General features: G+C 46.7%; 1 protein-coding gene across 1 annotated transcript in view; it reads left to right on the top strand.

Annotated features, from left to right (window-relative positions):
* TRAPPC9 (trafficking protein particle complex subunit 9) overlaps positions 1-27,910 on the top strand; it is a 2,581,727-nt gene that overhangs the window by 1,737,877 nt on the left and 815,940 nt on the right. Inside the window, exon 20 of the mRNA XM_086966259.1 lies at positions 25,420-25,576. Within this exon, the coding sequence (XP_086822385.1) occupies positions 25,420-25,576 (157 nt within the window). The remainder of the gene's footprint in view (positions 1-25,419; positions 25,577-27,910) is intronic.

Below are 27,910 nucleotides of genomic sequence, written 5' to 3'. Positions count from 1 at the left end.
AGGATGGTGACGATTCAAGAAATCCTAGGCATTCTAGAGAAAGGAGATTTCATGGTGTCACTGGATCTCCAGGATGCATACTACCACATCCCCATCCTCAGAAATCTACGGAAATTCCTAAGATTCGAGGTGGCGGGCCGTCACTATCAGTTCAAAGTCCTGCCGTTCGGCCTCAAGTCCGCGCCGCGCATTTTCACGAAATGCCTTGCGCCAGTGGCAGCCTTCCTGCGTCAACTGGGCCACCAGGTCTTCCCCTACCTAGACGACTGGCTGGTGAAAGCGCCCTCACCTGGAGACGCAATCACATCCTCCAACGCCTGCACCAATCTCTTTCAAAATCTGGGATTGACGCTCAAGCTCAAAAAATCATGCATGGTCCCCGCAACAAAGATTACCTTCCTAGGGGCCATGTTGGACACAGAGTGCACAAAAGCCTTCCCCTCGAAAGAGAGGACAGACAAGATCTTATCTCTGACCACGGCTGTGGCAAAGACAAAGCACCTGAAAGTTCGGACTTACACCTCCCTCCTGGGGATGATGTCTTCCTGCATACTCCTCATCCCGCACTGCAGGCTCAGAATGCGGCCCTTGCAGGAGGCACTAGCGAGCCAATGGACTCAAAGCACTGGCTCCTTCGAAGACATCCTTCGGATCACACCGAAAATTTCCAAAGCTCTACAATGGTGGACACGTCGCCGAAATCTAACTGTGGGCTTACCGTTTCTCCTTCCAGCATCACCGCTGGTGATAACAACAGATGCCTCCCTAGAGGGATGGGGAGCGGTGCTCCAGGACCTACAAATCAACGGCAAATGGGACTCTCAAGAGCAATCGCTCCATATAAACCTCTTGGAGCTCAGAGCCGTGTATCTGGCTCTCCAAGCCTTCTTGCCCCGCATCCAGAAATCCCCAGTGCTCGTCAGGACAGACAACACCACGACGATGCACTATCTAAACAAACAAGGGGGAACGCGTTCGCTCTCGCTCTCACGCGAATCGCAGAGGATCTGGAACTGGCTAGTGCTGCACGAAATCCAACTCAAAGCGGAATATGTCCCGGGAAAGGACAATACCATCGCGGACGCCCTGAGCAGGCAAAAGTCCCTCTCCCACGAGTGGGAACTATCAGACAGCGCCCTCACTCACGTCTTTTCTCTTTGGGGAGTCCCAAACATCGACCTCTTTGCCACCAAGAGGAACGCCAAATGCCCGAGCTACGCAAGTTGGCATCCCCAACCAGGATCACTAGGAAATGCATTTTCCATCGGATGGTACAGCGTCTTTGCATACGCCTTTCCTCCATTCCCGATGATCCCACAGCTCCTCAGGAAGATGAAGGTGGAACCATGCACCCTGATCCTGATTGCCCCGTCCTGGCCGAGGCAACACTGGTTCTCGGATCTGCTTCGACTCTCCATCAGATCACCGATTCGCCTGAACCAACACCCGGCCCTTCTGACGATGTCCAACGGGCAAGTGCAGCACCCGAACCTCCAATCGCTCAACTTATCAGCCTGGCTCCTGAGCACAGAGAGTTCGGTGGCCTGAATATCCCACAAGACTGCAGGGATGTACTAGCCAAAGCGAGGGCAGACAGTACGAACAAGACCTACTGTCTCAAATGGAAGAGGTTCTGCATATGGTGTTCAGACCAGGGCCTACGGCCCCTCGCCATCACACCTGAACAGATATTACCATACCTCCTGCATTTGGCCCAGTCGGGACTGGCGCATGCGTCCATCAAAGTTCACCTGGCTGCAATCTCGAGGTTCACCAGAACGGTCACAGGACCTTCTCTGTGGTCTAGTCGGCTAGTCAAGCAATTCCTCAAAGGGCTATACAGATCCTTTCCGAGGCCTCGGAAAGTACCTCCCACATGGCAGCTTAACCTGGTACTCAACCAGCTCATGCGTCACCCGTTTGAGCCCATTCACAGGGCATCTCTTAAACACCTCTCATGGAAAACAGCGCTCTTGCTCGCTCTAACTTCGGCCAGAAGGGTTAGCGAACTGCAAGCCTTGTCCATTCATGAACCATATCTGCAATTCAGACATGATAGGGTGATACTGCGACCAAACCCTAACTTCATTCCAAAAGTACCTTCGGACTTCCATCTCAACGAACCATTGGTCCTTAGGTCCTTCTTTGCCAACCCTTCCACAGCAGCGGAAAGGTCGCTGCATTCTTTGGACCTTATGAGGTGCCTAAAGTTCTACCTGGACAAGACTAAGGCTCTCAGGAGATCCTCACAGCTGTTCGTGGCATACAGCAGACCACGAATGGGCCTGCCCCTCACGAAGCAAAGCATCTCCAGATGGATCTCCTCGGCGATTTCATTCTGCCACGAAAAGGCCGGCCTTTGAATGACCGTGTTCTGGCTCACTCAACCAGAGCGATGTCTACGTCAGCGGCACTGTTTGCTGGAGTGCCGATCCTGGACATCTGCAGAGCGGCGACCTGGAAGTCACCGCATACTTTCTCCAGACACTACTGCCTGGATATCGAACTCCAGAAGGATGCGGCAGTGGGCCAGGCGGTGCTTCGCCATCTCTTTCAGTAAGGTGAGCCTTCCTACATCCCGCCTTCCAGGTATGCACATTATTGCTCTGATGATATGCTGTCTCTTTATTGTATGATATTATATGCATTATCTACTATGACGGCAGAGCAACTCTGTTTTACAAATGTGCTACTATGATTGCTAGCTACTCTGATTCAGGCATGTGAATCTATGAAAGACACCCCTAATACTGGATAAGAAATGCGTTACTTACCTGTAACAGCAGTTATCCAGTATTGGTGTCTTTCATAGATTCACATGCAACCCTCCCGCCTCCCCTGGAAGGACTCACTTCCCTCTCGGACTATATTACGCCAAACCTAGCTGGGTGCGTACGAAAATCTGAGGGACTGAGGCTCCTCCCAGGAAGGTTCTAGAGGGAGGTCGGAGCTGATTGGCTGACTATGACAGTTTGGTCCTTTTTACATAAGGACAAGGAAAGGCTACTAAGGGGAGACCCTTGGACCCTTTCTCTCTATGTATGTCTATGGACATTACTTTTTTATTTCCCGGAGGCTCCCGTCTCGACGACAGGGAATGATTCAGGCATGTGAATCTATGAAAGACACCAATACTGGATAACTGCTGTTACAGGTAAGTAACGCATTTCATCCTCTGTCTGTGATAAATGGCTTCCTATTCACAAACAGTTGCAATAGTAGAAATATATGAGTTTCTGTTCTGTCAATTACAACCAAATCTTAACCGCTGTCTAGACATGATTTCTTTGAAATATAGAAACAGACATAGTCCCATTTAAGGTCTAGTATTATCTTCAGAGGCTGGCATGCTGTTGTTTTGTCAATGCTTTTTTTCTTCTGGAGCCAGCAATCAATACAGTACATTTTAAAATCTGTTGAGATTGGTACTGTTTTGGCATGGGCCAGGTTCTTCCTCTCTGGCGAGGTACACTGCATTACTGTGCAACATTGTTTCTTCTCTAGTAACTAAGTCTTCTGAAATACTAAAGTGGTCAGCTAAATTCATTCTTTTTTCAGAGTGTCTCTCAGACCTTTGGCCTCCCTTATTTGTCCTAGAGAATTTTCCGTCTTTATGCAAATGACACCTTCAGCCTGGCTTGGCAACCATAATAGTTCCTTTGAAAAGAGTCTTTGTAGGAGGTTTTCATTTTTTTTTGGGCTCAGGTGCTGGTAATCCTGGACTAATAACAGTGGGACACTGTTATTTGGTGATAAGTGTATGTGCTATGATCCCTAACATACCTCAGAATTGGCTTAAAACTTGTTTAACTCACTTAAATTTCCAATAAGCCCATAGTATATGGTACAGAAATACACCCATGGCTTGGAAAGGTAAATGCCACTTGTAGACTGCATCACCTGTTGTGCCATACACTACAGTGGAACAGCAAATGACTCAAGGCCTAACCAGTGTAGCCAGTTTGCTGTAGTGTAAAATCTGCAGGGTGACATGTAAAAAAGAACTATTTTTAACAAGAAAGGGCCTCTCCTTTTAATATTAAGAAGCCACCCCTGTGTAGGCCTTGCGATCTACAAGGCAGGTCCCCGGTAGCTTGTCTCCTTTCTGGTGAAGAATTGGCTTGGTAGTTTGGTCTGCCCTGTTCCCATCATGCACTGGGACAGGAACAGACTAATTTGCATGTAGCCAGGTTCTGAACTGGGATGGTGCAGTGAGCTAAAAAACGGTGATGGATCAAGCCCTGATCTCTTGACTGGGTAGGAGTATTCTGCATCATTCAGAAACTCTGTCCATCACCTTTTCCAAAATTGATCTACAAGGCAGGGTACGTGGTATTTAAAAATGGGATGTATAAAAAACTATTGTTACCGTGTCCCTACGGGGTTAAGGCCCAAAAAGCTATTTTCACTTTGGCTGACTTAGATGTCCTTTGTAGAAACAAATTTAAATAATAATACTGCTATCTCGGGAATGGGTTCCTGGTTGCCACTTTCTTTTTAACCATGGCCAGGTAGAATTAATACTATTAAAATGAATGTATTACCAAAAGCTATATTTTTAGGCCCTTCCGATTCCAGTCCCAAAGAATTTCTTGCTGCCTTAAAGACTATAATACTCCATCTTATTTGGCAAAAGTGTAGACCCTGTATGGGGCGTAAAATATTGCCTCATCAGAAGTTGGAAGGAGGTTTGGTGCATTCCAGCTATGCTCTATATTATGAAGCAGTCCAATCACCAATTCTGACAGACTGGTCTTTGCTACCTCTGATAAACACTGGGTTCAATTGGATGGAGCGATAGCAGGACAAGTGCTATGGGATTTAGCACGATACACTTATAAATGCCTACATGAGCATACCCACTCACACTACATTGGAGGTCTGGGATCATCTCACTAGGCATACTGAAGAATTACTCTTGCCACCGTTACTTAAACCAGTCCTCTATAACCCTGCTTTCACCCCAGCTCTCCACCCAGTTGGCAAGTTGGAAACTTGCCTAACTATTTCTGATATATTTCCGGGCCAGAAGATTCTTTCCTTCCCAGCCTGTAAACTGAAAGTCCACTCAGATAAAAATTAACTGCAAATGAGGCTGTGGGTAATATATCCAGCAATTGGACTGGCAGCTTCTCTGTATCTTATGCCCTTAGAGAACTTGTACAAAAAGCAGGAGATCGGAAAAGCTGAATAATAACACTTTATGATACTTTCCTACACACTACTAAGATTACATCTCACCCATTTCAGAACTTCTGACCTCTGTTGGAGAGGGTGTGGAATGGTCATCCAATGGTATTGTCCCCAAATTAAACCTTGATTGGACAAACTATTAGATGCCATGTGAGGATACCCACTCCAGATGAATATTGAATAGGTTTTATTTACTTGGGCTAAAGTCCCCCTGTCAAAATATCAAACCAAGGCCAACAAAATACTGATGTGGAACTTCTTAGAAGCTGCAGAAAACATTACAGCAGCTAATTAGAAAAAACACTGCCCTCCCTTTAGCAGCTCATTGGTATCTGAGACTATTGAATAGTTTGACAGTGGAAGGTTTATGAAACTCACTCACTAATGTGCAAGAATACTTTGAATCCATCGGGCAACCACTGCTCGAATATTCATCATGGGATCCCCATGGCCTCAAGTCCAGTACCCTTTAGAGCTTTGAACCTCTTCACGACTAGTTGGTACTGCTCTCTCTCACAATTTTTGGAGACCCTCATGCATGCGGACAGGAATATCCAGATTGTTCCACCCAATGTGTCAGAGAGGCGCAACCCACTACTGAAAACTGATTTACCCTATATAATATTATGTATCTGCTATGTATTATAATATCACCTTATTATTCTTGTATTTTATGTTTCTGGGGGGAGGAGAATATAAAATTAAGATGGACTTTAATATTATGTATTTCAAAATTGACCGTGTGAACCATTTAGCGTGATATAACCTTGTCATCTATAGAAATGTATGGATCATCAAAATATTTTCAATAAAAATGATCTGGTTATAAGAAAGCTATCTTTTCCTGCCCAAGCAGTTGGGGGCTGCTTAGCATTAGTCTCTGACAGCTGGTCAGCCTGTACATGGCCTGAGTGTGGTGTTTCTGAAGTGTGAACCTCCTCCCAGGAGCAACAATGTAGGACAGTTTGATTCACAGTTCAAATTGAATGGGCAAGATGACACCTCTGAGCTCAGCAGAATGTTCAGGATGAGGGCTGTAGTTCCCCTGAAAGGTCTGTCTGAGGCACATGTAATACTTCCACATTCTTGAAAGTGATCAACAGGATTAGATACCAATGATTGTATATCTACCATCTGGTCACTGAGGTGCCCTTCTTCTGTCTCCTGTTTTATTCTGTGTCCAAGGCCTGCTTCAAAATGGATTTTAGTGTTAGATGTGAGAGGACACCTGTGATTGTCCTATGACACACCACTAGCCCTCAGTGCCCATATTTGTGTGGTTATAGACTTCAGCCACCTTTGTATTGCTTTTGCACATGGCATTTTAGGCCTGTTTGCAGAAAGGCAAGCAGGAACTACTGAAAAAGTTAGTAGAGCTTCTGTAGTGCTAAGGAATCACCCCTCCCCCCACCAACAAGATAGGGCCACCCACAATTGTGGCACCCCAAGGCGCTATCTTAGAAAAACTTTCAGGATCTTTGAAAGATCTGAGAGGACCTCTGAAGGACTGGACCTGCTCCCTCTTGTACCCAGGACAAAGATGTGAACTCAAAGGGTTAGTTGGCTGACCTCTTGTATGGCTACAAGCTGCAAGAAGCCTTTTTCTGGAAATGCTCAGCTGACCTGTGGCAACTGAACTTTGCTTCTGGCTTCTACGTTAACACCCTGCAAGTCCAAGTGCCCACCCTGAGGTCCTGGGGCGCTTAGAAGTGTACCCCTATGGTTGTTTGGGCAGCAGAACAAAAAGTCGAAACTTCTGAAACCTTTTCCCCCAGATCTCCAGCCGGACCCATGGGAAACAGTATTTGACTGACACCAAGAAAGCTCCAGAGGAACCAACCTTCAATTGTGCACCTTCAGATCCACTACAGCTGCAATTTTCCGCAGTGGGCCACCCAGTGAGGATATATCTTGTCAAAAACTGACAAATAATCTTTTTGTGTTGAAACTTTTTGAAACTTATTACTGCCCCACGCCAAACTTTTTGCTTTCACAATGACCAATCCACTTGGTGTATCTGACCGGGGATCCAACACCGTCGGCCTCAAATAGCACCAATGTCCTGGAGGCCAACCGTAACCATTGACTATCATGGGCGCTTTGTGCTTCTTGATGCTAGTTCAAAAAAAATCATATCTCCGTACCCCTTAATGGATTTATTGTCATTTTGGTCTTGTTTTACTCATAAAATATACTCCGCTTATTTTAAAATGTATTACAGAGTTTTGTTGTTTTGTGTGACTTTTTCTACTATGTATGCACTGCCTAAATACTTTACACCTTGTTTTTTATTTAAACTGAACTGCTTTGTGTGGCAGTACCGGGGATTGAGCATAGGTTTATTTAATTTAATTTGTGTGACATCTAGCAGGTCAGTTGTCTACCCCAATCAATAATCCACTTTCCTACTGTAATTAACAAGAATAAGGATGTTGCAACTCTTAAATTATCATCCATCATCTTTGGTCCCCATTTAGGTCCATGCATGCACGGAGGATGTTCAGTGGAAAGTGTACGCTTTCTATTTATACTTTTATTTTTGCCAAAAAAACGAAAGATAGAAAGATACCGATGGATCCACTGTTATTTATTTTCATTTAAATTAATAGCACAGATAGTGGTTACCTCAGACCACAGTAACTTGGCTTCTGGAATAAAGCATATGTAATTGTTAAGCCTTCTGTAGAAGAAAAGGGCTAGATTGCTGTAATTTAGGTTCCAACTTTGTTTTTTACTTTATTCAGTCATATGGTTAGAAACAATAAATATTACTGAACTTTGAATACATTATATTAATTTTAAATTAGAAAAAGCATTCCCTTTATATTCATCACACAATTGTGCTAAGGATAGATTTAGGCGAACTGTTTTGAGTGGGTACAAAGGTGTATAACTTGTACTGATGGTTGCCCCTCAGCCACAAGAACCACTACCAGGACCATTGATGTTTATGTGAGTGACATAATGTGCATCAATTCCACAAATCATTGCTTGTTGCTTTTACTTAAAATTGGAACAGGTTCTTCTGCTTTTCTCTGTCCTGGTTGCTCAGACCTTTGCCAGCTTCAGCAGTGCTTCCATCTGTTATATCCTGCGGTGGAACAATTCCAAGTAGTGGCCAGGGTCCTTCCTTCTGCCCACCTTTTTTCAACAGATTGGTACAGCAGTCTTCGATTGTGGCAAAAACTGTGAAAATAACATTTTACCAACTGAACAGTTGTAGTGCAAAACCCGCGGCTGCTTAAGAAAAGTAACAAAAACGTTGCCCCCCAAATGTTTTTTTTTCTTTCACTTTGACTGGCTCTGTGCTTTCTTGGTCTGGAACCAAATAACACATTTGTCCTGCCCGCCAAAGCACCACATTAGGCTGGCTGGAACTGATGCTTCCAACCTGCAAAATGCAGCCTTTTCAGTCTTTGAATTATTGAACATCTGCGCTAAAGCCAGAAAATGCTGATTTGTTTTTGACAGCAGGGATTTTTATTCATGGGTGGAAATAACAAAAATGGTTTATGTTGCTTGAGAAAGCAGCAGGAATTGAGATTTCAGTTGTAAGACTTGTCTTTGCCTATATTTAATAGCGATATTTAAATGTATATTCATCAAGCGAAAGTTGTCTAGTGGAGTTACAGGGGATTCTGAGTGATATAATGAAAAGCACAAACAGAACCTCAGCTGCAGCTTAGTTGCTGCGTTTTTGCTGTGAAAGGTGTTGATTATTACAGGTGAAATAAGGTTCGATGTATGTGTTTTTTTTATTTTGGAGTTTTGTAGCGCTACTTCAGAAGACACATTTTGTAAATTAACTTAGACATTTCCATACCAACGCCCTGTCAATGCCTCTATTTCTCTGCATTTCTCTGTTTGCATCCATTATAACCTCGACTGTAATTGTAGCAGGAAGTGCAAAGTTCTCCAGCCTGAATGCTGTGTATTCACTTGTGTTTGGTGGTGCAGAAGAACGTGTTGAATGTGTATTCGCCATGAACCAATAAGGGGTCTTTTATTGTGTTCAGTGTTAGGAATGTCTAGTTGTGCAGAGAATTGATGAATGCAGATTTTGCATTGCTTTGTTAAATACTACACAAAGCAGGTACCACAAATGCCAAACAACATTACCTTTTTGGTTGTGGCCAATTTAATGGCTTTATGGATCACTATGCATGTCTACTGAGGTCAAACGTTTCCCCACAGCGGACTGCTGGGAAAATCAGGAACTTTAATGGTGTCTAGTACCTGAAACAACTGCACTAATGTTTTCCTCTTCCTACAGTTGGTGCCAGTGTCAGGTCAGTCCGATGTATATGTCAAATATGGGGACATTTTATGTCATCCCTTTTGAGAAGCCTCCTGAAGGTGTTCTACGGAAACACCCCTTTTATATAAGAGGCTAAAACTTGATTTTAAAATCATGTTTCAGCTTTTGCACCTCTGTATTGTGTATGTTGGTGAACATCCACTGGTAGGCTACGGGAGAGTCACACACAACCCAGGCAATGGATTCAACACACATGAACTGGTTTTTACTAAGGAAAGGCTCATCTTCGGTGGCTTTGTGCGTGCAGTAAGACGACAACCAAAGAAAATGTATAAACCGTTGATTGCAATAAACCTTTCAACCTAAAATATTGTTAAATAAATGTAGGTCACAAAGGCGAATTTAAATGAACATTTTTTTTGAGGAATTTAAATATCAAAAATATGAGTAGCATCGGGCACAGGGTTCAACAATTATGATACAATTATTAAGTCCCAATGAAAGCAATTACAAAAATGTGTTGCTTTGAAATCAGTGGAAGGTTGAAAATGACCCACAAATGATCATGTGTGCTCTGAAAGTCCTGCCATGAGCTGAACTACGCACTCTGCTGAACAGTTAGTACACGCTGTGTTAATGGGCCTGGTGGTCAGGCCCATCTGCACCACCAGTCCAGTGCAAAGATCGATGTCTTTTTGGAGTAAGAAAAAAATCATGTTGGTCTTAACTGGGACTGTATCTCAACAGGTTTCTATGGATATCTGATATGCAGAGTGGAGACCTTTGATGATTCGTGATCATGATGCGGAAAAAGCTTTCGCAAGCTGATGTATAAAATGTAGGGATTGGTCACACCGAAGATTTCCACATTCACTATTAAGGCCTTATTTAGTTATTTATTGGCTGTTAGGATACTCCCTCGCACCGACGATGAAGTGCCCTTACCGGCAAAATAATGGTTCACCCACCAAATTTAGATGTGGGCGGACCATAGTTTGGCAATGACAGAGACTACTCCACTTCCGCCTTGACCAAACTTCTCTGTTGGAGTAATGGCTATATGTCCGCCTGCCCAATTTAGATGGGCGGATATGCAGCCCTTTTTTACTGCCCACCACCACCAGGGAAACCCTGGCAGTAAGGGATAGTAAAGAAGCAAAAATGCCCCCCTCTTCTTTGGAAATGACTGCCATGGTGAACGGGAAATTGTTTTTTTTTTTTTTCCGAAACCCACTTGAATGTTTTGTTTTTGAAAATAAAAAAAAGTTTTGAACTTTACGGTACAGCTTCATCATGTTTGACGAAAACATACGGCAGAGTTCCAATGCATTTGCAGGAACCGTCTTGAGGGCAGTTCGTGTCAATGGGTGAAATGACTGTTGGGCTGAGGGGCATTGCAAAATTTGGCAGGCGGGTGCTCAGTCAGGGAGAAGAAGTTAATAACTCCATCGTCCTGACAGAGTACAGTCTGTCCGCCAAGATCAAAATCAGCCCCGTATTCACTCTTTGGGAGCTTGAATTGGTTCACTGGGAAGAAGTGAGTTCTGCAGGGGGGGCAGTTGCTTTGGACATGGTGCATGCATGTCTCCATGTCCGTTGTGAAATGGTTGCTTTGGTGGAGCCAGTGCTGTTCTGGAACAATAACAGGTAAATGTGCCCTTCACTAACGCAGTTGGTGGGGGCCCCTCTCAGCATCCAGTCAGAGTTTGTGTTTTGTGCTGCTGGTGGGGAGAGGGGCGGGGGTAGTGAATGACAAAAAAAGATCCGCTTATTGGCTCGAGGTAGGATATCACGATTGACTAACTGACATCTAATTAAGTGACTCTGTGCAAAAGGAGACCATCAACTGCAAAGATGGCCTCAGCGATGCCACCACAGCACAAAGCCATTGACAAGTGCTGTGCTATACAAAACACGTGCAACAAACGTAACAGAGAAGGAGCTGTTCATCGGTCCCTCCTATATAGTAAAATATTAGAAGTGAAACCGGTTCCCAAAACAAAAGTTAGAGTTCTTGCCTCATTTATCAAGATTTGTGAAGAGAAAGACCTGGGCCCAGAGGTGAGAAGATAACCAAGAAGTTTTTGTTTCACCACTCCAGATTCTCCGCTGCTACCTAAACCCCTTTCTCAAGGCCCCACCACCGAACTTTCTTCTTTCGCTCCACTCACCATGGAACTACTACCCCCCTTCTTAATTCAATTAAAAGTGGCTCTCCCCTTGACCCTGTCCCAATTAACATCCTGAAGCTAGTCCTGCCCATCATGGAGGCTCCAGTTATTAACCTGATTAACACCTCGATTGAAACAGGCACAGTCCCACGGGACTGGAAAATGGCCATGGTCAAACCGCTGCTAAAAAAAACCAACCTGGACCCTGGAGACCTATCCAACTACCGTCCCATCTCCCTTCTCCCGGGCATTAGTAAACTGGCAGAAAAATGTATAAACAAACAACTGTCTTCATTCCTGGAAGCCTCCAATTTACTCCATCCTTCTCAAACAGGCTTCCGCCTGGGCCAAGGGACGGAGACGGCACTCCTTAAGGTGGTGGAAGAGTCTAGGAGGATCTTGGACACAGGTGGCAATGCGGCCATTATCCTCCTAGACCTGAGTGCCGCCTTCGATACGGTAAGCCACCGTATCCTTCTGGCCCGCCTAAACGAAATCGTAGTCTCTGGAAAAGCTCTTTCCTGGCTTGAATCCTTTCTCTCTGAGAGATATTTTAAAGTATTTGAAGGAGACTGCCACTCCGCGTCACTACCCCTGCAGTGTGGGGTTCCACAGGGCTCCTCCCTTAGCAGAAACACTTTTTTAATGTATATATGTCCCTCTTAGCTAAGATAGTGGCCCCTTACGGAATCGAACTGATCAGCTATGCTGATGACACTCAGCTCCTGGTCTCTCTGAATCAGGCTGATCTATCCCACACAAGTCTGAGTGACTGTCTTGAAGAGGTATCAAAGTGGATGGGCTTGTCCCAGCTAAAACTTAACAATCAAAAGACCGAATTGATGTTACTGGGCAGGAAGGCATCATTCAATATCCCCACGCTATGGCCACCTTCTATGGGTGCTAGCCCAACTCCAAAAAGCGTGATCAAGAGCCTGGGCTTTTGGTTAGATGACGATCTTACTTTTAAAATGCAAGCCAGAAAAACTGCGGCCACCTGCTTCTGCTTGCTTAAATCTATTCATAAACTCCTTCCTCGACTGCCCGACAGAGCCAAAAAAATCTTGGTCCAAGCCATGGTCCTGTCAAGGCTGGATTACGGTAACCTGCTCTACCTGGGAGCCCCGGCCTCTGTAATCCAGAAACTACAGGTGGTGCAGAACTCTGCCGCTAGATTGCTGACGAGCACTAACCACCGCTCCTCAGCCAAACCAGCTCTGAGATCCCTCCACTGGTTACCCATACAGGAACGGGTATACTTCAAGGCCCTCTGTATAGCACATAAAAATCTGCAGGGCAAAGGCCCCCCCATTCTTGCCAATCTGATTAAACCACACAAAACCTCCAGAAACCTCCGTTCCAACGAGCTTAACCTGGCACAAGTCAGCAGAATCAATAAGGCTCGTACGGGTGGTCACCTCTTCTCTTATAACACCTCAAAGTTGCGGAATTCCCTGCCCCTCTCTTTTCGACAGGAGCCCAACCACCTCTCCTTCCGTAAGAAATTAAAAACTTGGCTTTTCCCTACTAAATAACGATATCTGATCTCGTCCATCTCTGACCTCTTCTTTTCGTAGCTGCAAGCGCTGGGATGCTCCGGGTAGCCATGCACTATATAAGAATCTTTTTCATTTCATTTCACTTGTTTGTTATTTTTGGGTGGATATGTCCTACCCTGGCCGTAGCCACAGGTACCCAGGTGTGTAAGTGGCTCCTCGTCCTGGCTCACATTGCTCTTTGAGGATGAGTCGCCCGGGTGGTCATTCTTTATGCTGTGGATGTCCCTGTGCATTCCTTTGTGCCTCAGCAGGTGGTCAGCAGGCATCACTCATTCATTTATGCTGTGAGCTGCAATGAAGGGACATTTCCCTCCTGCACTAATTGGTTTTGGCTAGAAAGATTCACGCGTTGCTGTGGCAAGGGCGGTGAAAAGATATTGAACCATCCCCCTGTTTGTTTCCTATCTTAAAGGGGGAGTAATTGACTTGCACTTCTGTTTAATCAAATGACTGTTAATGTGTAATTGCTTTTTATTGTTTAACACACTGTGTAATGTTAGATCTGTTGGAGTTAATCCTTGTGCACACACGCGCCCATATGCTGTAATCAACTTTACTTGAATGTTAAATATTTGTAAACCATAAATATTCTGAATGGCAATGCTATTAGCAGCACATGGTAGACTGCTTCCAAAGCAGCTATCAGCGACCTCGCCTTTTTTTCCTAAGCTCCTCGGGGTATTTAATTCATTTTTACTTAGGAAGCTTATATGCCTCCACCTTGCAGAGGCAGCATGGAGATGCACACGCAGATGTGAAGGTCGTTCTAAGTGCCAAAATAAAATATAACCAAAACGTTGCAGGAAAATCATTCATAGCTGCTTGAGCAAGGACAAACAGGAAAAAAGTGCAAGGTCGAAGATGGTACCAGCATCATCAGAGTAGCGTATCCTGACAGTACTCTGCAACTGTAGTGTACAGCACTTTACATTTACCTTTTTTTCTATTCTATAGGCATAGTAGTCATACCCATTAATGATACCCTGATAATCGTTAACCTCATTGGTTTTCGAAATTACCAATGTGAGCCCGCAAGCAGTGGTTCTAGTTCATCTAAGTCATAGGGGCATGGGAGGCAACAGCACACATCCTTTTGTGGTACCCTGTGTGCAGTCCTCGCACCTGTGAAGCTGAATTGGAAAGTGTGCAGCATGTAAGCTCACACATGTCATTAGCTCAAGACTGTAGCTCCCTTTATCAGCGCCGCTCGCCACAGGGTGGGTGCGGGTGTAACTTCAGCACCTGTATCGTAGCGCCAGATGCCGGTGTGGGTGAAGGACATAGCATCCCTCCAAATATTTCAAACGTATACCAGCCACATCAGTAATATCAAGAACCTGGGAGTTTGACTGGATGAAAGTATCAATACATTTCATGGAATTTGTGATGGATGTGGTTTGGGATCGACCCTGCTGCGGTGCTGAAAAGGCAGAGGTTCTGGGGTAATTGTCCCAATTAGGCTGATATTAGTAGAGCCACGGACTTCACCATCAAGCTCGGGGCTGTAGCACATGTTAGACCTGGCATATTTTGGCGTTGTTTGCCGTCTTTTTGCTTCTGACCTTCTGTTTTTCACAGTGTGCTGAATTTGCTGGTGTTAGGGCACTTAACCACTGCTGACCAGTGTTAAAATGCAAGTACTCTTTGGCTAAAACCTGATGGTAATTTGTTTCTCCATGGTTGGCGTATTTGAATTGCTAGTAAGTCTCTAGTATAGTGCACCATGGGTGCCCAGGGTCTGTAACTCAAATGCTACTTCTGGGCCTGCAGCACTGATTGTGCCACCCACATGAGTAGCCCAGCAAACATTTCCTAGGCTTGCCACTGCAGCGCCTGTGTTCAGTTTTAAGCCACCATTTCGACCTGGCAAGTGCACCAACTTATCAGACCCCAAACCCTTTTATTTCCTGTAAAGCACATCTAAGGTAGGCCCTATGTTGCCCCTTGGGCAGGGTGCAGTATATTTAAGAGGTAGGACATGTACTTGTGAGTTTTACATGTCCTGGTAGTGCTAACTTCAGTTTTCACTCTTGCAAGGTCTATCTCTTATATAGGTTTGAGTTGGAGCTGCCTGGTTACATCGTACCAGTGTGTCTTCCAATTGAGAGTGGATAGAAAAAGGATGTTTGGTGTCTCTGGACTCACAATTTAAAACCACATATTTTATTGAAGATGGCTTTCAAAAAGTCACAAAGGTAACGATGCCTACAACGGACTCATTCAGGAAATATAGTTCATAGTAATTATATCTTGTGTAAGTTGACATCTAGTGACACCCAATGTAATAACTCTAAACTATTCCAAAGACACAATAAGCAAATCAATTGCAACACCCGTGTGTATCAAAAAAGATAATACATTTTATGTTTCAATAACATGGGGATAATGGTACAGAAACAACAACAATGAATTCAAAACATGCATCGACAACAGAAAACATATATATCAGACATCAGGGCTCCAAAAATTCCCAAAATGGTACTAGTCCTGCAGGACTAGTACCTTAAAAAATGTTCTCGACCTAACTGCAACCTACTTGACCTGCGTCTCGGAAAGCGGAGCAAATGTGACAAGATAACAAGATTTAAATGCATCTTTATTGCTCATTAACTTTGTGAGCAATACAAATGCCTTTAAATCTTGTTATCTTGTCAGGTTTGCTCCATTTTCACAGATAGAGGACAAAAGTTGGTTTGTTTTCCTACTCGCCAGAAAAGGCGAGTAGGACCTAAAAACAGCTCGACCTTGTTAAATTTAGCTCAACTATGAGAACGGTCGAGTGGAATTTTCGAGCCCTGGACATACAAAATATCCTGGTTATCAATGTATAGCTGCCAATCTTTATTAAATCAAGCAATTAGTCTGTCCTATACATAGGATTCAGAACTCAAGCCAAATTAATTAACAATAGGTAAAGAAAGAAGAATGGGTTTCGGTCTCTGTTGCGTCAAGTCAATGAGTCCATCTTCAGGACAAGGAACCTTGAATTAATAACAATAAAAGCTCCTACATAGTTCTTGAATCTCATGGGCAGTGAGGGTGTGCAGACCGGGATTCATCCTGGTGGTTCTTGTATGACACACTCAAATATTGCTCAATAAAGGTTTGTGTCAATTCAGAGCATTTAGCTTAGAAAACATTTACATTTTCATTTATTTTTATCTTCAAAACAAATATTACAGAGCAAGCCAAAACGTTTAAGCACCTTCATGGGCAGAAATAAAGTCCCCACTTCATAGCTTTAAGGCGCTACTAGTGCTCTTACCTTGAGATCTGTGAACTGCTGTAACCGTAAGAAAATGCTGCTTGTGAGCAATATTCTCTCCTGGCATTGCTCTAAGGGCAGGAGAATGCTTGCTAATATAGTCCCTCACCCAAGTAAGTTAACTTGCGGACAAGTAGCTTCTTCCAGGCACCTGGAGATTATTTTTGTACATCAATCTTTTATTGATTTTTCATATGTAATATAATTGCCGATTTGTATCGCGCAACAATCGCTCCAAGGAGCATCTAGGCACCCATATAAGTAAACATGTAACATATGCAGAAATGTACTGAAATTGAAATATCATAAATCACTCTGCAACATTAGTATTGTGAAAGAGAAAGCAAAACACTTCTCCACCAGATAGAGGAGACAGGTCAATAAGCCCCAAAATGGGTAGGGAGGGAAGATGGAGGAAACACGATAATAGGGGATATGGGAGTGGGGTCATGAAAAGCTAGAGCCGGATCCTTCCTGCCTACTCCCAATAAGCCGTCTCTAACTCCAAATGGATGAAAGAGACACCTGGAGATTGATTAGTTGACAGAGATCCGATTTCTTACCAACTGTGACTTCAAGATGGAACCACTTCAGCAGTGTCTCTGAGAGTTGCCAGCCATACCATCAATCAATTTATTTATTTTTTTAACATCATTTTTATTGCATCACCAATATAATTGTACAGACATTATAACCAAATGTATAAGTTCTCTGAAAACAAGACATGGCATTGTCCTTTGCACTCCTGTCCGGGAGGTTCGCCCCGTCCTTGGGCGCAGCTCGACCTCCGTTCATTAGTAGTCCTTGTAATACCTTACATCGTCCGACACTAGTATTACCAAAGTAATGCTGGGTTGCTTTTTGTGATTTTCGCCCCTCCCCCGCCCCATAATTTCGATCCCCAACAGCCCGCCAATTCCAGCTTCCTTCCCCCCCCCCGTGGTCGCGCTATGCTAAATCACTGCCGTAAGAACGTCTGTTGTGGTGTAGGAAGTACATACATTCGCTAAGGTGTGTCCCCCGGTAAGGTGACAGGGTTAGCTATATCCAGCTCCTCCTCGCCCTCCTGCTCCTCGTCAGCTGTGTCACGGAGCGCCTGCACCATCATTTCCCACGCAGTCGCCCTCTCCAGAGCCTTCTCATCATTCGTTCTCCAGGCCATCTGGTATCTCAAGGTGCTCTCACACGCCGCCCACCGCAGGCATTCCCCAAACCATCTTTTATACGTGGGCCCCACTCTCGATTTCCAATTTCTCGTTATCTCCCGCTTAGCCAGGATGAGCCCCAAGTCTATAAATTTGCTGGTAGTCTTATTCCTAGGCGTGTGCGGAAACCAATGGAGGACCCCCACTGCTTTCGTGTACTGGATGTCCCTGTCTGTTGCACTGTTGAGGGCCCTCCCAATTTCCTGCCAATAGTCACCCAGAGAGGGGCAATCCCACAACATGTGACCCAGGTCCGCCCCGACTGTATTGCACCTGGGGCAAGCAGCGTGTTCCACCCCAAAATATTGTCGTATTTTCCCCGGCGTGAGGTACGCCCTGTGAATGATGTAGAAATGGATTAACTGAAACCTGGCGTTTCTCGAGCTCTTCCGTGCGCGCCTCAGCAGCTGGCCCCAGGTCGTGTCAGGGATCTCCAATTGGAGGTCCAGTTCCCATTTGTCCTTCAGAACCGCCAGAGGCTGTAAGGCCTCCCTCAGCATCCTGGAGTACATGCAGGTGACGGCCTTAAAGGTCCCCGCTGCCATCATCGTGTATTGGCATGCCATGGAGGTGCCCGGTTCCTGCAATCCTTCCCCCCAGTGAGCCTGCATGGCGCCCGTGACCGCTGCGTGCAACAAGTAGTCGCCCCTCGGTAGGTCGAACCGCTCCTGCAATTCCTGAAACGGCAGCAGTACCCCATCCTCATACAAGTCGCCCAGCATGTGTAACCCCGCCTCCTCCCATCCCAGCAAGCACGACCAGTCCCCTCCATGAGGAAGGGCCGTGACCATCCCCAACGGGATTTCAGGAGCATACATAAGGCGGACCCCCGCTCGCTTACGTGCGCGGTTCCAACAGAGTCGGAACGTCTGCTCCTCAACCGTCAGGTCTCTCACGAGGAGCCTCTGGTGCAGTGTGATGTACGCCAGCACGTGTCGTGGGGTACCTTCAACTCTCGCGTCCTCAGGGCCTCTATAGACTCTCGCGACCTCCTGAGTAAAAATCTGCAGCTGCGCAGCCAGATAATACCCTTCAAAATCAGGCACCGCCAACCCTCCTTCATCCTTGGGGCGTAGCAGAGTATCCAGCGCTATGCGCCTCCTGCCCGTACCCCATAAGAACGCTATGACCAGAGATCTCAGGCGCCGAAAAATAGAACTCGGGACCCACACCGGGAGCGTCCTAAAATAATACAACAACCTGGGCAGGGCCACCATCTTGAGCAGGGAGATCCTACCAGCCAGGGATAGCGGCAGTGTAGACCAGAAATCCATGCTCCCCCGCAGAGCGTTAATACAACGGGTGATGTTACCCTCCAGCAGATCTGCCGGGGTGTGATAAATATAGACTCCCAGATAATGCAGACAGCGCGGTTCCCATCGGAGTTCTTGCGCGGTGAGTGGGCACGGTTCTCCCGATCTCAGGGGGAATAAGCAGGACTTAGGCCAGTTGACCCTCAGGCCTGATAACCGGCCGAATCGCTCCAATAACCGCCTTGCTCCCTCTAGCTCGGGGCCCGCGTTAGCCAAAAATATCAGCAGATCATCTGCATACAAAGAAATGAAATGTGGCTTGCCCCTATACGATAATCCGGCATAGTGGCGGCCCAACCTGGCCTCCACAGCGAAGGGTTCCATCGCCAGGGCAAACAGGAGAGGAGATAGGGAGCACCCCTGTCTAGTGCCCCGCCGGACAGGGTATTGCCTCGAGATCAGAGCGCCCACCCGGACTCTTGCTACCGCGTCAGTGTACAGGACCTTGGTCCAGTTTATGTATCCGTCCCCCAGCCCGAAGCGCCGCATCACCTCATACAAGTACCCCCATTCAAGACTGTCGAAGGCCTTCTCTATGTCAATAGAGAGAACAAATGGAGAGACGGCGCCTGGCCAGTCTTCCCCCATCAGTCTCGTAAGCCTGCGGATATTGTGGGCGGTGTTGCGCGTCGGGATGAAACCGCACTGGTCCTTATGAACAAGGCCAGTCATGTGCACCAGCAGTCTGTTGGCAAGAATTTTACTCAGGATCTTGTAGTCCGTTGTCAGCATGGACAACGGACGGTAAGAGGATAAGGCCGCCCCCTCTCTGCCCGGTTTTAAGAGCGGGATCATGATGGCTTCACACATGGAGCCCGGGAGCCGACCCCTCGATTGTGCCTCATTATAGACTTCTCGCAGCCAGGGAGCAAGGTACTCCAGGTATTTACTGTAAAACTCGATCGGGAGTCCGTCGAGGCCCGGGGTCTTATTTCTAGCCATCTGTTTTACTGCGCACCCTATCTCCCCGAGCGTAATGGGCCGACCCAGCTCCTCCGCCTCCGAGTCTTCCACCCTCGGCAGTTGTAGGCCGTCCAGGAACTCGCACAGCTCATCCATCCCCCCTGTTTCACCACTCTCATAGAGACCCTCATAATACGCCCGAAACTTATTCAGTATCCCGGGTTGAGTATGGCAGGGTTCCTCCCCTGTCTCTTGGATCATCATGATCGGCATACCCCTCCTGACTGGGTTAGCGAGCCACGCCAGCATAGACCCCGCCTTATCGCCCTCCGCATGCGCCCTCGTCACGTACGCTTTATGATCAAAGCTGCACAGCCGTTCCAGTTCCACTGCCAGCCCCTCCCTGGCCCCACTAAGCCCCTCCTGCAACTCAGGGTGATTCGGGCGCCCCCTCTCCAGATCCCTCAACCGCGTCTCAGCCTTATCCAAATCATCCAACAAAGTCTTGCGAGCCCCAGCCGTGTGTCCAATACAGTGCCCTCGCACCACCACCTTAAACGCATCCCACTCCACCGCCCTCGTGGAGGCCGAGCCACTGTTCTCCTCAAAATAACACTCCATGCATTCTCCAAGGGCCTCCCCGAACAACAAGTCATCCAGGGTGTCAGGTTGCAGGCGCCATGTTGGTACGCAGTTAACGGCCACCATCCAGTTCAGGGACAACAACAAAGGGTTGTGGTCCGACATCGTCCGGGCCAAATATTCCGCCCCTCCCACCGCAGAAAGTACAGATGAGGAACACAGAAACGCGTCCAGCCTAACATGTAGATCATGCAATTGCGAGTGAAAGGAGTAGTCCCTAGTAGTGGGGTGTAACGCTCTCCATGCATCCGTGAGGGCCCAACTCTCCTGCCACTCTAGCCTGCGCTTGGCCACCCTATGCGCTGGGGACGCGCGCAGTGGGGGATGGGACCTATCCAAAACCACATCCTCAACCGAATTAAAATCCCCCCCCAGGAGCACCGGCCCCGCCAGTTTACCCGAGAGTAGGGACAAAAATGCGGGCAAATCCACATTGGGAGCGTACACACTGCAGAGAGACACTACCCTGCCCCTTAGCCTCCCCTCCACCGCCACATATCTGCCCTCAGGGTCCACCAATGTTTTAGTAACCTGGAAGGGAACCCCCGCTCGTATCCAAATCAGCGCCCCCCCTTGCAAAGGCCGAGAACGTCGTGTTGAACAGCTGCCCCCTCCAACGCCTCTGTAGCGCTATCCCTTCTTGCTTATTAAGATGTGTTTCTTGCAGGAACGCTATGTGAACCCCCCTACGCTTGAGGTATGCCTGAACTTTATGCCTGCGTGTCATTGACTGCATACCCCGCACATTCCAGGACACACATTTCAATGCCCCGGTACTAGCCATTCCCCTTCGCACAACCAGACCGAACAATAAAGATCATTGACCTTACTCGCTGCGCGACCACGGACCAACCCACCCACCCTCTCCAAACAGGAAGCCAAACCCCCCCTCCAACAACAACACCCAGAGCAACCCCAACTGCTCTCAATTCCCACCCCCCCAGGACAGGCCCCCCCGCAACTGGAAGTACCCCCATCCAAACCAACACTCCCAACCACCCCTCAAAGAAAGGCAGTAATATTCGCAGTCTCCACTGCGATGACCTTAAGGGCCAGTAGGGCGCGGTTCGATGCGAAAGGTTCGTAAAAGCAAATCATTCCCGCACACCCCACCCCACAATCCCCACATCATAGCGCCCCGAAACCTCAAGTAACAGTGTTCCGCAGCCATGGGCCCAGCGCCCCGGTGTCCAACCAGCGAGTCCGCTCCACTAGTCCAGATTAACACGCCTCAAGTATCTCCTCTGAAGTCTGCGGCGTCACGATGGGGCCACGGGCTCCACCAAATTCCGAAAGTCCCGTCTCTGAGCCCGTGCCCGGGCCCTCCGAGTCCGTGCCCTTCCCGGATTGGCTTCTAGTAGTTTTGGATACGTCCGCCACAGCCTGTAGGGCCGCCTGCCTCTCCGTCTCCGTCTGCGACACCGAAGGCCTGCCGGTCCTCCTACGGTTCTTCCTGATCCGTTGAGATTTCCTGATCGGTTGTGCCACCTTAGCCTCCTCCTCCCTGGCCTTGGCGCCATCTGTTCCCGCTTTATAAGTGTCCCACCAGGCCCAAGCGTCCGCCGAGGATGTGAAGAAGAGTGTCTGTTCATCTACCACCACTCTCAGCTTCGCCGGGAATAGCAGGGAGTACTGGATGCCCTCATCACGGAGCTCCCGCTTAAGAGACAGGAAATTGGCCCTGAGCCTCTGTGTCTCAAACGTATAGTCTGGGAACATAGTGACCCTGTTGTTGTCCACTTGAAAGGGTCCTGCCTCCCTCGCCCTCTGTAATAACCAGTCTCTGTCCCTGTAATGGAGCAACTTGAACACCACTGGGCGAGGCGGGAGGCCCGGGGCCGGTGGACGCGCCGGGACCCTATGTGCTCGCTCAAGGGAGAAGAAGGGGGACAATCCCTCTGGTGCCACCTCAGTCCGTAACCAGTTGTCGAGATAGCCCACCATATCGTCTCCTTCGATTTTTTCCGGCAGGCCTACAAGGCGTACGTTATTGCGCCTGTTCCGGTTTTCCGCGTGCTCGGCCCTCCGTTCCAGCACCTTCAAACGATCCATCACATCCGCCACCTGCGCCTTCACCGCTGCATGGCTCGGGGCTAATTCCTGAACCGTGATTTCCACGGACTTCACCCTGTCCTTGAGCTTATCGTGGTCAGCTTTCAGGAGTCCCAAGCCTGTCGCCACCTGGGCTATGTCCTGCTGCAAGGCGTCCTTGGTGGTGGCGATGGCCTCCAGGATACGGTCCTGCATACGCTGCAGCGCCGACTGGTCTCGATCCGCTCCTTCCGTGGCTTCGGTGTCGGTCGCACCATCCCCCTTCCCTTTCGGCTTCCCCATCTGGGCTGGAAAGAGTGGTGGCCTCCAAAGCTGCTTCTGCTCCCGCTTCGCACGTCGCTGGGCCTCGCCCCTAGGAAGGTCCCGCCGTAACAGTAGTGGGAAAGGCCCGCCGCGTTCCACGCCTTGGGCACCACTCTAGTCTCCGGGGCCAAGGCTGCCTCTCGGGATCAGGGTTTTCGACCGACCACTAATCCGGCTGGCGCCAGTCGTGCTCAGAGATCCGGGGTCATCGTCACTGGGTTGTCGCCACGTTGTCGCCGCCACTATCAAGGGTTCCGGTCCCATCCACAGCCGGTGTCGCTCGAATGGTCCACTCCAGAACCCCGAGAGAGGTCCGATGCAGCCGCCAACACCTCTTATCGGAGAAAAGTAGCAGCCCTTAAAGTGGCTCCGGGCCTGCGACTCCGTCGTCTCCGTGCCTCATGCCAACGCCGCCATCTTAGCTCGATAACTTCACGCCTGAGTCCGGCTTTCGGATTCAGATACCGGGCCGGGATCGGTCTCGAGTCGTCCGCCGTCGACGCCGGACCCTCCCTGGCACCTTCCAGTATCGGATTATATCAGTTTCGTCGGGGTCCGACCAAATATTCAGGATACTTTTCAGGATCGGGCGCGGAGCACCGAGCTCACGCTGCCTACCTCCTCGGCATCCAAGCCACGCCCCGCCATACCATCAATCAATGTTGCTTGATGTTACCATCTACCCCAAATCTCACGAGCAATCTCGGCACCCTAAGAAATCTCTGAGCTTACATCCTTTGTAGTTGTTAAGGGCTACTTAGATTTGGAACAAAAGTATTCAGGGCAAAGTTAGTCTTCTGTATTGTTAAGAAACTCCAAGGGACCATATCTGAAAACCGTCCACACATCAAGATGGTCATGTGGGGATGTGGGCGCCGCTGGAAAATCTAATATTCTAAATACCACCCTTGACGAAGCATTGAAGCTCGCTTTGGTGAGTAGCATACTACTCCCGAACCCAAGGTGGATTAGTATAGGGAAATATAAGTTGATAATTGGAGCGGTGGACATGTGAGTTTGTTAGTTAGATTGAAAAGGAAAGAGGAGGGAAGAGTCTAGAAAGTGTTATTTGGGAGATCATTGTAGTAAAATGAGGTTTGGGGATGAGTTAGAGAGTGAAGTTAGAGGATGTAATGAAAGAGGTATAGGCTAAGGCATACAGTAGTGAATTGGAGAGAGTTGATCTTTTTTTATATACACAGTGGGAGTAAAATAATAAATGTATAGATACTTAACTACTTTAAAAAGGTATATATATATATGGAAAATAATAGAGATATATAATTGTATTATATAAAGTCCTATATGTACATGCATGTATAAATATTTAGAAACTCAAGCTTTTAATTGTTGCTATACATAAAGTACATTTTTTTTTGGTTGCTAAATTTGCATAATTTGTTTTTCAGCAATAATGCAACATTTCAGGAAAATGTTGCAAAATTCCTCCCAAAAAAATGTTTTGCTATATTCTAGCATGATCATTCATTTTTTGACAAGAGAACACAGTTCAAAAGAAGCACAAAGAACCCAGTTGCTCTAAATATTAGGTGCACACTTTATGATTATTTGCTTCGTCCTGCACTGTAATGTTGCTGGTTATGATTTCTGCACACCAAAACCCCCAGCTTGAACTTCCGTTTGCCTTCCCTCTGCCATGAATTAGACCTTGTAGAGCTCCGAAGGGTCTTGAAAATGTGCTTGATTTGTGCTGCCTAAAACCCTTGATTGGATTATAAAGGTGAATGATTGATCCGCTACGTGAATCTCGGTGACTTCTGATCCGTTTTTCTAAAGTCCTTCAATAGAAATGAACTTTCCTTCTCCTGCACCCAAAACTGTGTGACCACTGTACCGAGCCATCACATTATTTGAAGAAGCCAAATCAGCCTTTGTGAATGTTAGTTTAAAAATGCCACATCCATTCTTAAGTGCTCAAAGTATGCATGTAATTTTACATATATTTAAGGGTTCCACTATCTGGAGACATAAATCCATAGAGTTGTATTCTGATGGCATTTGAGGCCAGAGTTTCAGGAGACACAGCTTTTTTGCATAGGTGGAGAAGGATGCAATGACTTTCAGATTTAATTCTCACTGACTTTATACTTATTCCAAAATTATTTAGGCCCTGACACACCTTTGCTGTCTTTCATGCACATAACATAATTAGGCATAGAGAGCAGGAAACCACCTTAACCAGGCCTGGTCTATCTTCTAGCGCCACCCATTATATCAAACCGTGTAAATGTAAGACATTATAAAATATCCATATGCATTTCTCATTAATAAACATTCAGTTAGTAAAAATGGGAATGTCTGTTCAATAGGTTATGTGAAACATAAATTATATAAAAGGCGAGTTCTGCTCGAGTGCTATCTTCACAAAAATGAAATCCTGCTAAAGACCCACAATGTCCCTTGAGACCACTGTGTCTGTTTCGGATGTCCTTGTAATACCCGCCCAGTCTTCTGAGTGCATGATAAAGTCTTACAGTAACATTGAAATATGTATAAGAGAATCCTAAACAGCCTTTTTCCTCTCCTATTTGCAGCATGGCCATTCAGGTAGACAAGTTCAACTTTGAGGCTCTCCCTGAGCCGCCCACTGGGGAGGAGTCAGAGTTTACAAACCCGAAGCAGCTGGAGGAAGAGAGGCAGATGGCCAAGGGGCTGGAGATCAACAGCAAGCTGGACATCCGCTGGAAGATCATATCCTTTACTGCAGAAGTTAGGCTTGAATGTGAAAGTGTGCATGTTTTCATTAGGCTTTCACCTGTCTTTCAAGACTCAGCAACATTGTATGAGCTGCCACCTCCCCATCTAACTTTCAAACAATACCATCCTCTCTAGTCCTTGCCACACACCCATCTCTTGCCCCACTGAAAACCCCCTCAACCATGGACCTAGAAACTGCAGAACTGCAGTACTCAGTGCTGATGCTGTTTCTTTGATGAACTCCATATATTTTATATTTTTATCATTTTTATTACCAGTTATAACATTGCAGGGCATTATGTATACATTATAATGATATGTATATTACCAAGGCATTCCCTGGCCATAGAGAGGAACAAGGCTGGAGCTGAGTTCCTTTATAAGGTCATGGAACTCTGAGATAAATTGCAACATATCACTGAGTGTATTTTGTTCCTTATATCCATGGCTATACCATCACCCATCCTGTCAATCACTTAAATCCTCAGTATTCCTTCCTATGCAAGAGAAATCATAGTTGCAGACGTGAACTATAAATGCGGAATCTGTAGTGTGAAATTAACCACACCCAAGAGCAGATCAACATTTGTTGCTGAAACGTACATGTTTAATCTAAATCACACTTGAAAAGACTGTATCTCAGAATGACTAGTAACATGCTGAAAAATTCTGGGGAATTCATGTCATGAATTTTAACATACAAAAAAATCATGTTTCCACAAATCTTTCCTTTGTGCTTAACGGTATTAAAAAAAAGACATACGGGTCATAAGAACGAAAAGTGTTTAAGTTGCAGCTGTAATGATGCTCCATGACCTCCCTTTCACTTTGGCTACTGGCTCTAAAGGCAAGCATTGTGATGTCACAACACATCTGTTATAACTTATTACAATTGAGCAGCTACGTCCTTTCCTAATTACTGGTAACTAGAGACGTCACAACTTGACTGCATTATAGTCTTATAGCCCGCAGTAGCAGGCTATACCGGCCTTTAAATGCCCGCTGCAGTGTTAAGCGCTTGAGCCGAAGGCAAGGGCTTCTGACAAAGGAACAGGCCTTTAATAGTTGGTATAGCCCAGCTATGGAGGGCTTTAAGGCTATTAGAACATTCCACCCCATCAGAGCAGAATGTTCTAATTAGTAAAACAAAAGCCTCACAGGGCCCGAGGGGGGGTTCAAATCCCCTCGGGCTCCATCAAGCCTTTGATAAACATTGGAATGTTGATGTTCAGTGTTTCTACCGGCCATTAGAAGCCCGGAGCACTCTATTGTCTTCAATATAGCGCTCAACATTCCGATGTTCTAATAAGGGAATGGAGGCAGGTTTTTATGTTGAGAATGCACGCTTCCATGTACTATATTATTATTATTAAGAGTACTGCTGGTGCTGGTCAGGATCATCTGCTGCTGCCAAAGATTGATTTCTCCTCTCCCTAAATGACAACTAGTAGCAGGAAGCTTGCTGCGTTGCAGTGAGTGTTTCGAAACCGTCCAGATGACAACTCCATTGACGTCGAGCTGTATTCAGATAACAGGGGCTGGTGAGCGCGTTCTTGTTCCCTCCTCATCAGCAAGCGGTGTTAATTTCTGGAATGCCCAGCCAGTACAGCTATGGGTAGAATTCTCTCTACCTATATTTAAATCATCATTTAAAAACCCACTTACTCATTGTGAGAGGGACGGGTGGAAAAAGAAGCTAGGAGGTCTTATGCGTGGATCTATTTTGGCACATTTATTTAAAGGTCTGTACACAAAACAAAGTTAGAAATAGAAAGGGATCTTCTGGTGGTTGATCTTCCAAATTGGAGGCAGGGCTCCCTCGGGCGACGTCCTCTTCTCCCCAGGTGGGTGTTGGTGGTGGTTCCCCTGGGTAGCGTGTAAAGAGAAGAGACACCGGTGGTAAGTATGGTCGTCCCGGTTTAATAAGGATTACCGTCACCAAGGTTCTGAAAAAAAATCCCGAAGTGATCAGGGGACTAGTGAAGGGGGGGGAGGAATGATACTGTGCAACTAAATAGATATGCAGGTTAAGTCGGTTGGCTTGTCCTTGCTTCAGGTCACAAGCCTGTAGGTCAGGTAAAGGGAGAGATAGGGTCATAACACGGACTGCTTCAATGCCCATTAATCATAGTACTGTCTCGCTAGAGCCAAGGTTGTTGCCCGCTGTTACTGGTCTGGCAGCCCATGATCGTAGACATGAGTCAAGACCGCTACTACATGCCAGCCTTCATATACATGCCTGCTCCCCGCTCTCCCCTGCAGTAATATGCGCCCCGCTCCTCTGCCCGAAACAGCCCTGCAAGAACAGAAAAGAAAAAGGAAAACCCT

Source organism: Lissotriton vulgaris, chromosome 4_1, assembly GCF_964263255.1.
Source record: "Lissotriton vulgaris chromosome 4_1, aLisVul1.2, whole genome shotgun sequence".
NCBI lineage: Eukaryota > Metazoa > Chordata > Amphibia > Caudata > Salamandridae > Lissotriton > Lissotriton vulgaris.
Note: the sequence above shows the minus strand (reverse complement) of the source record. Positions and strands in the feature narration are given on the sequence as shown.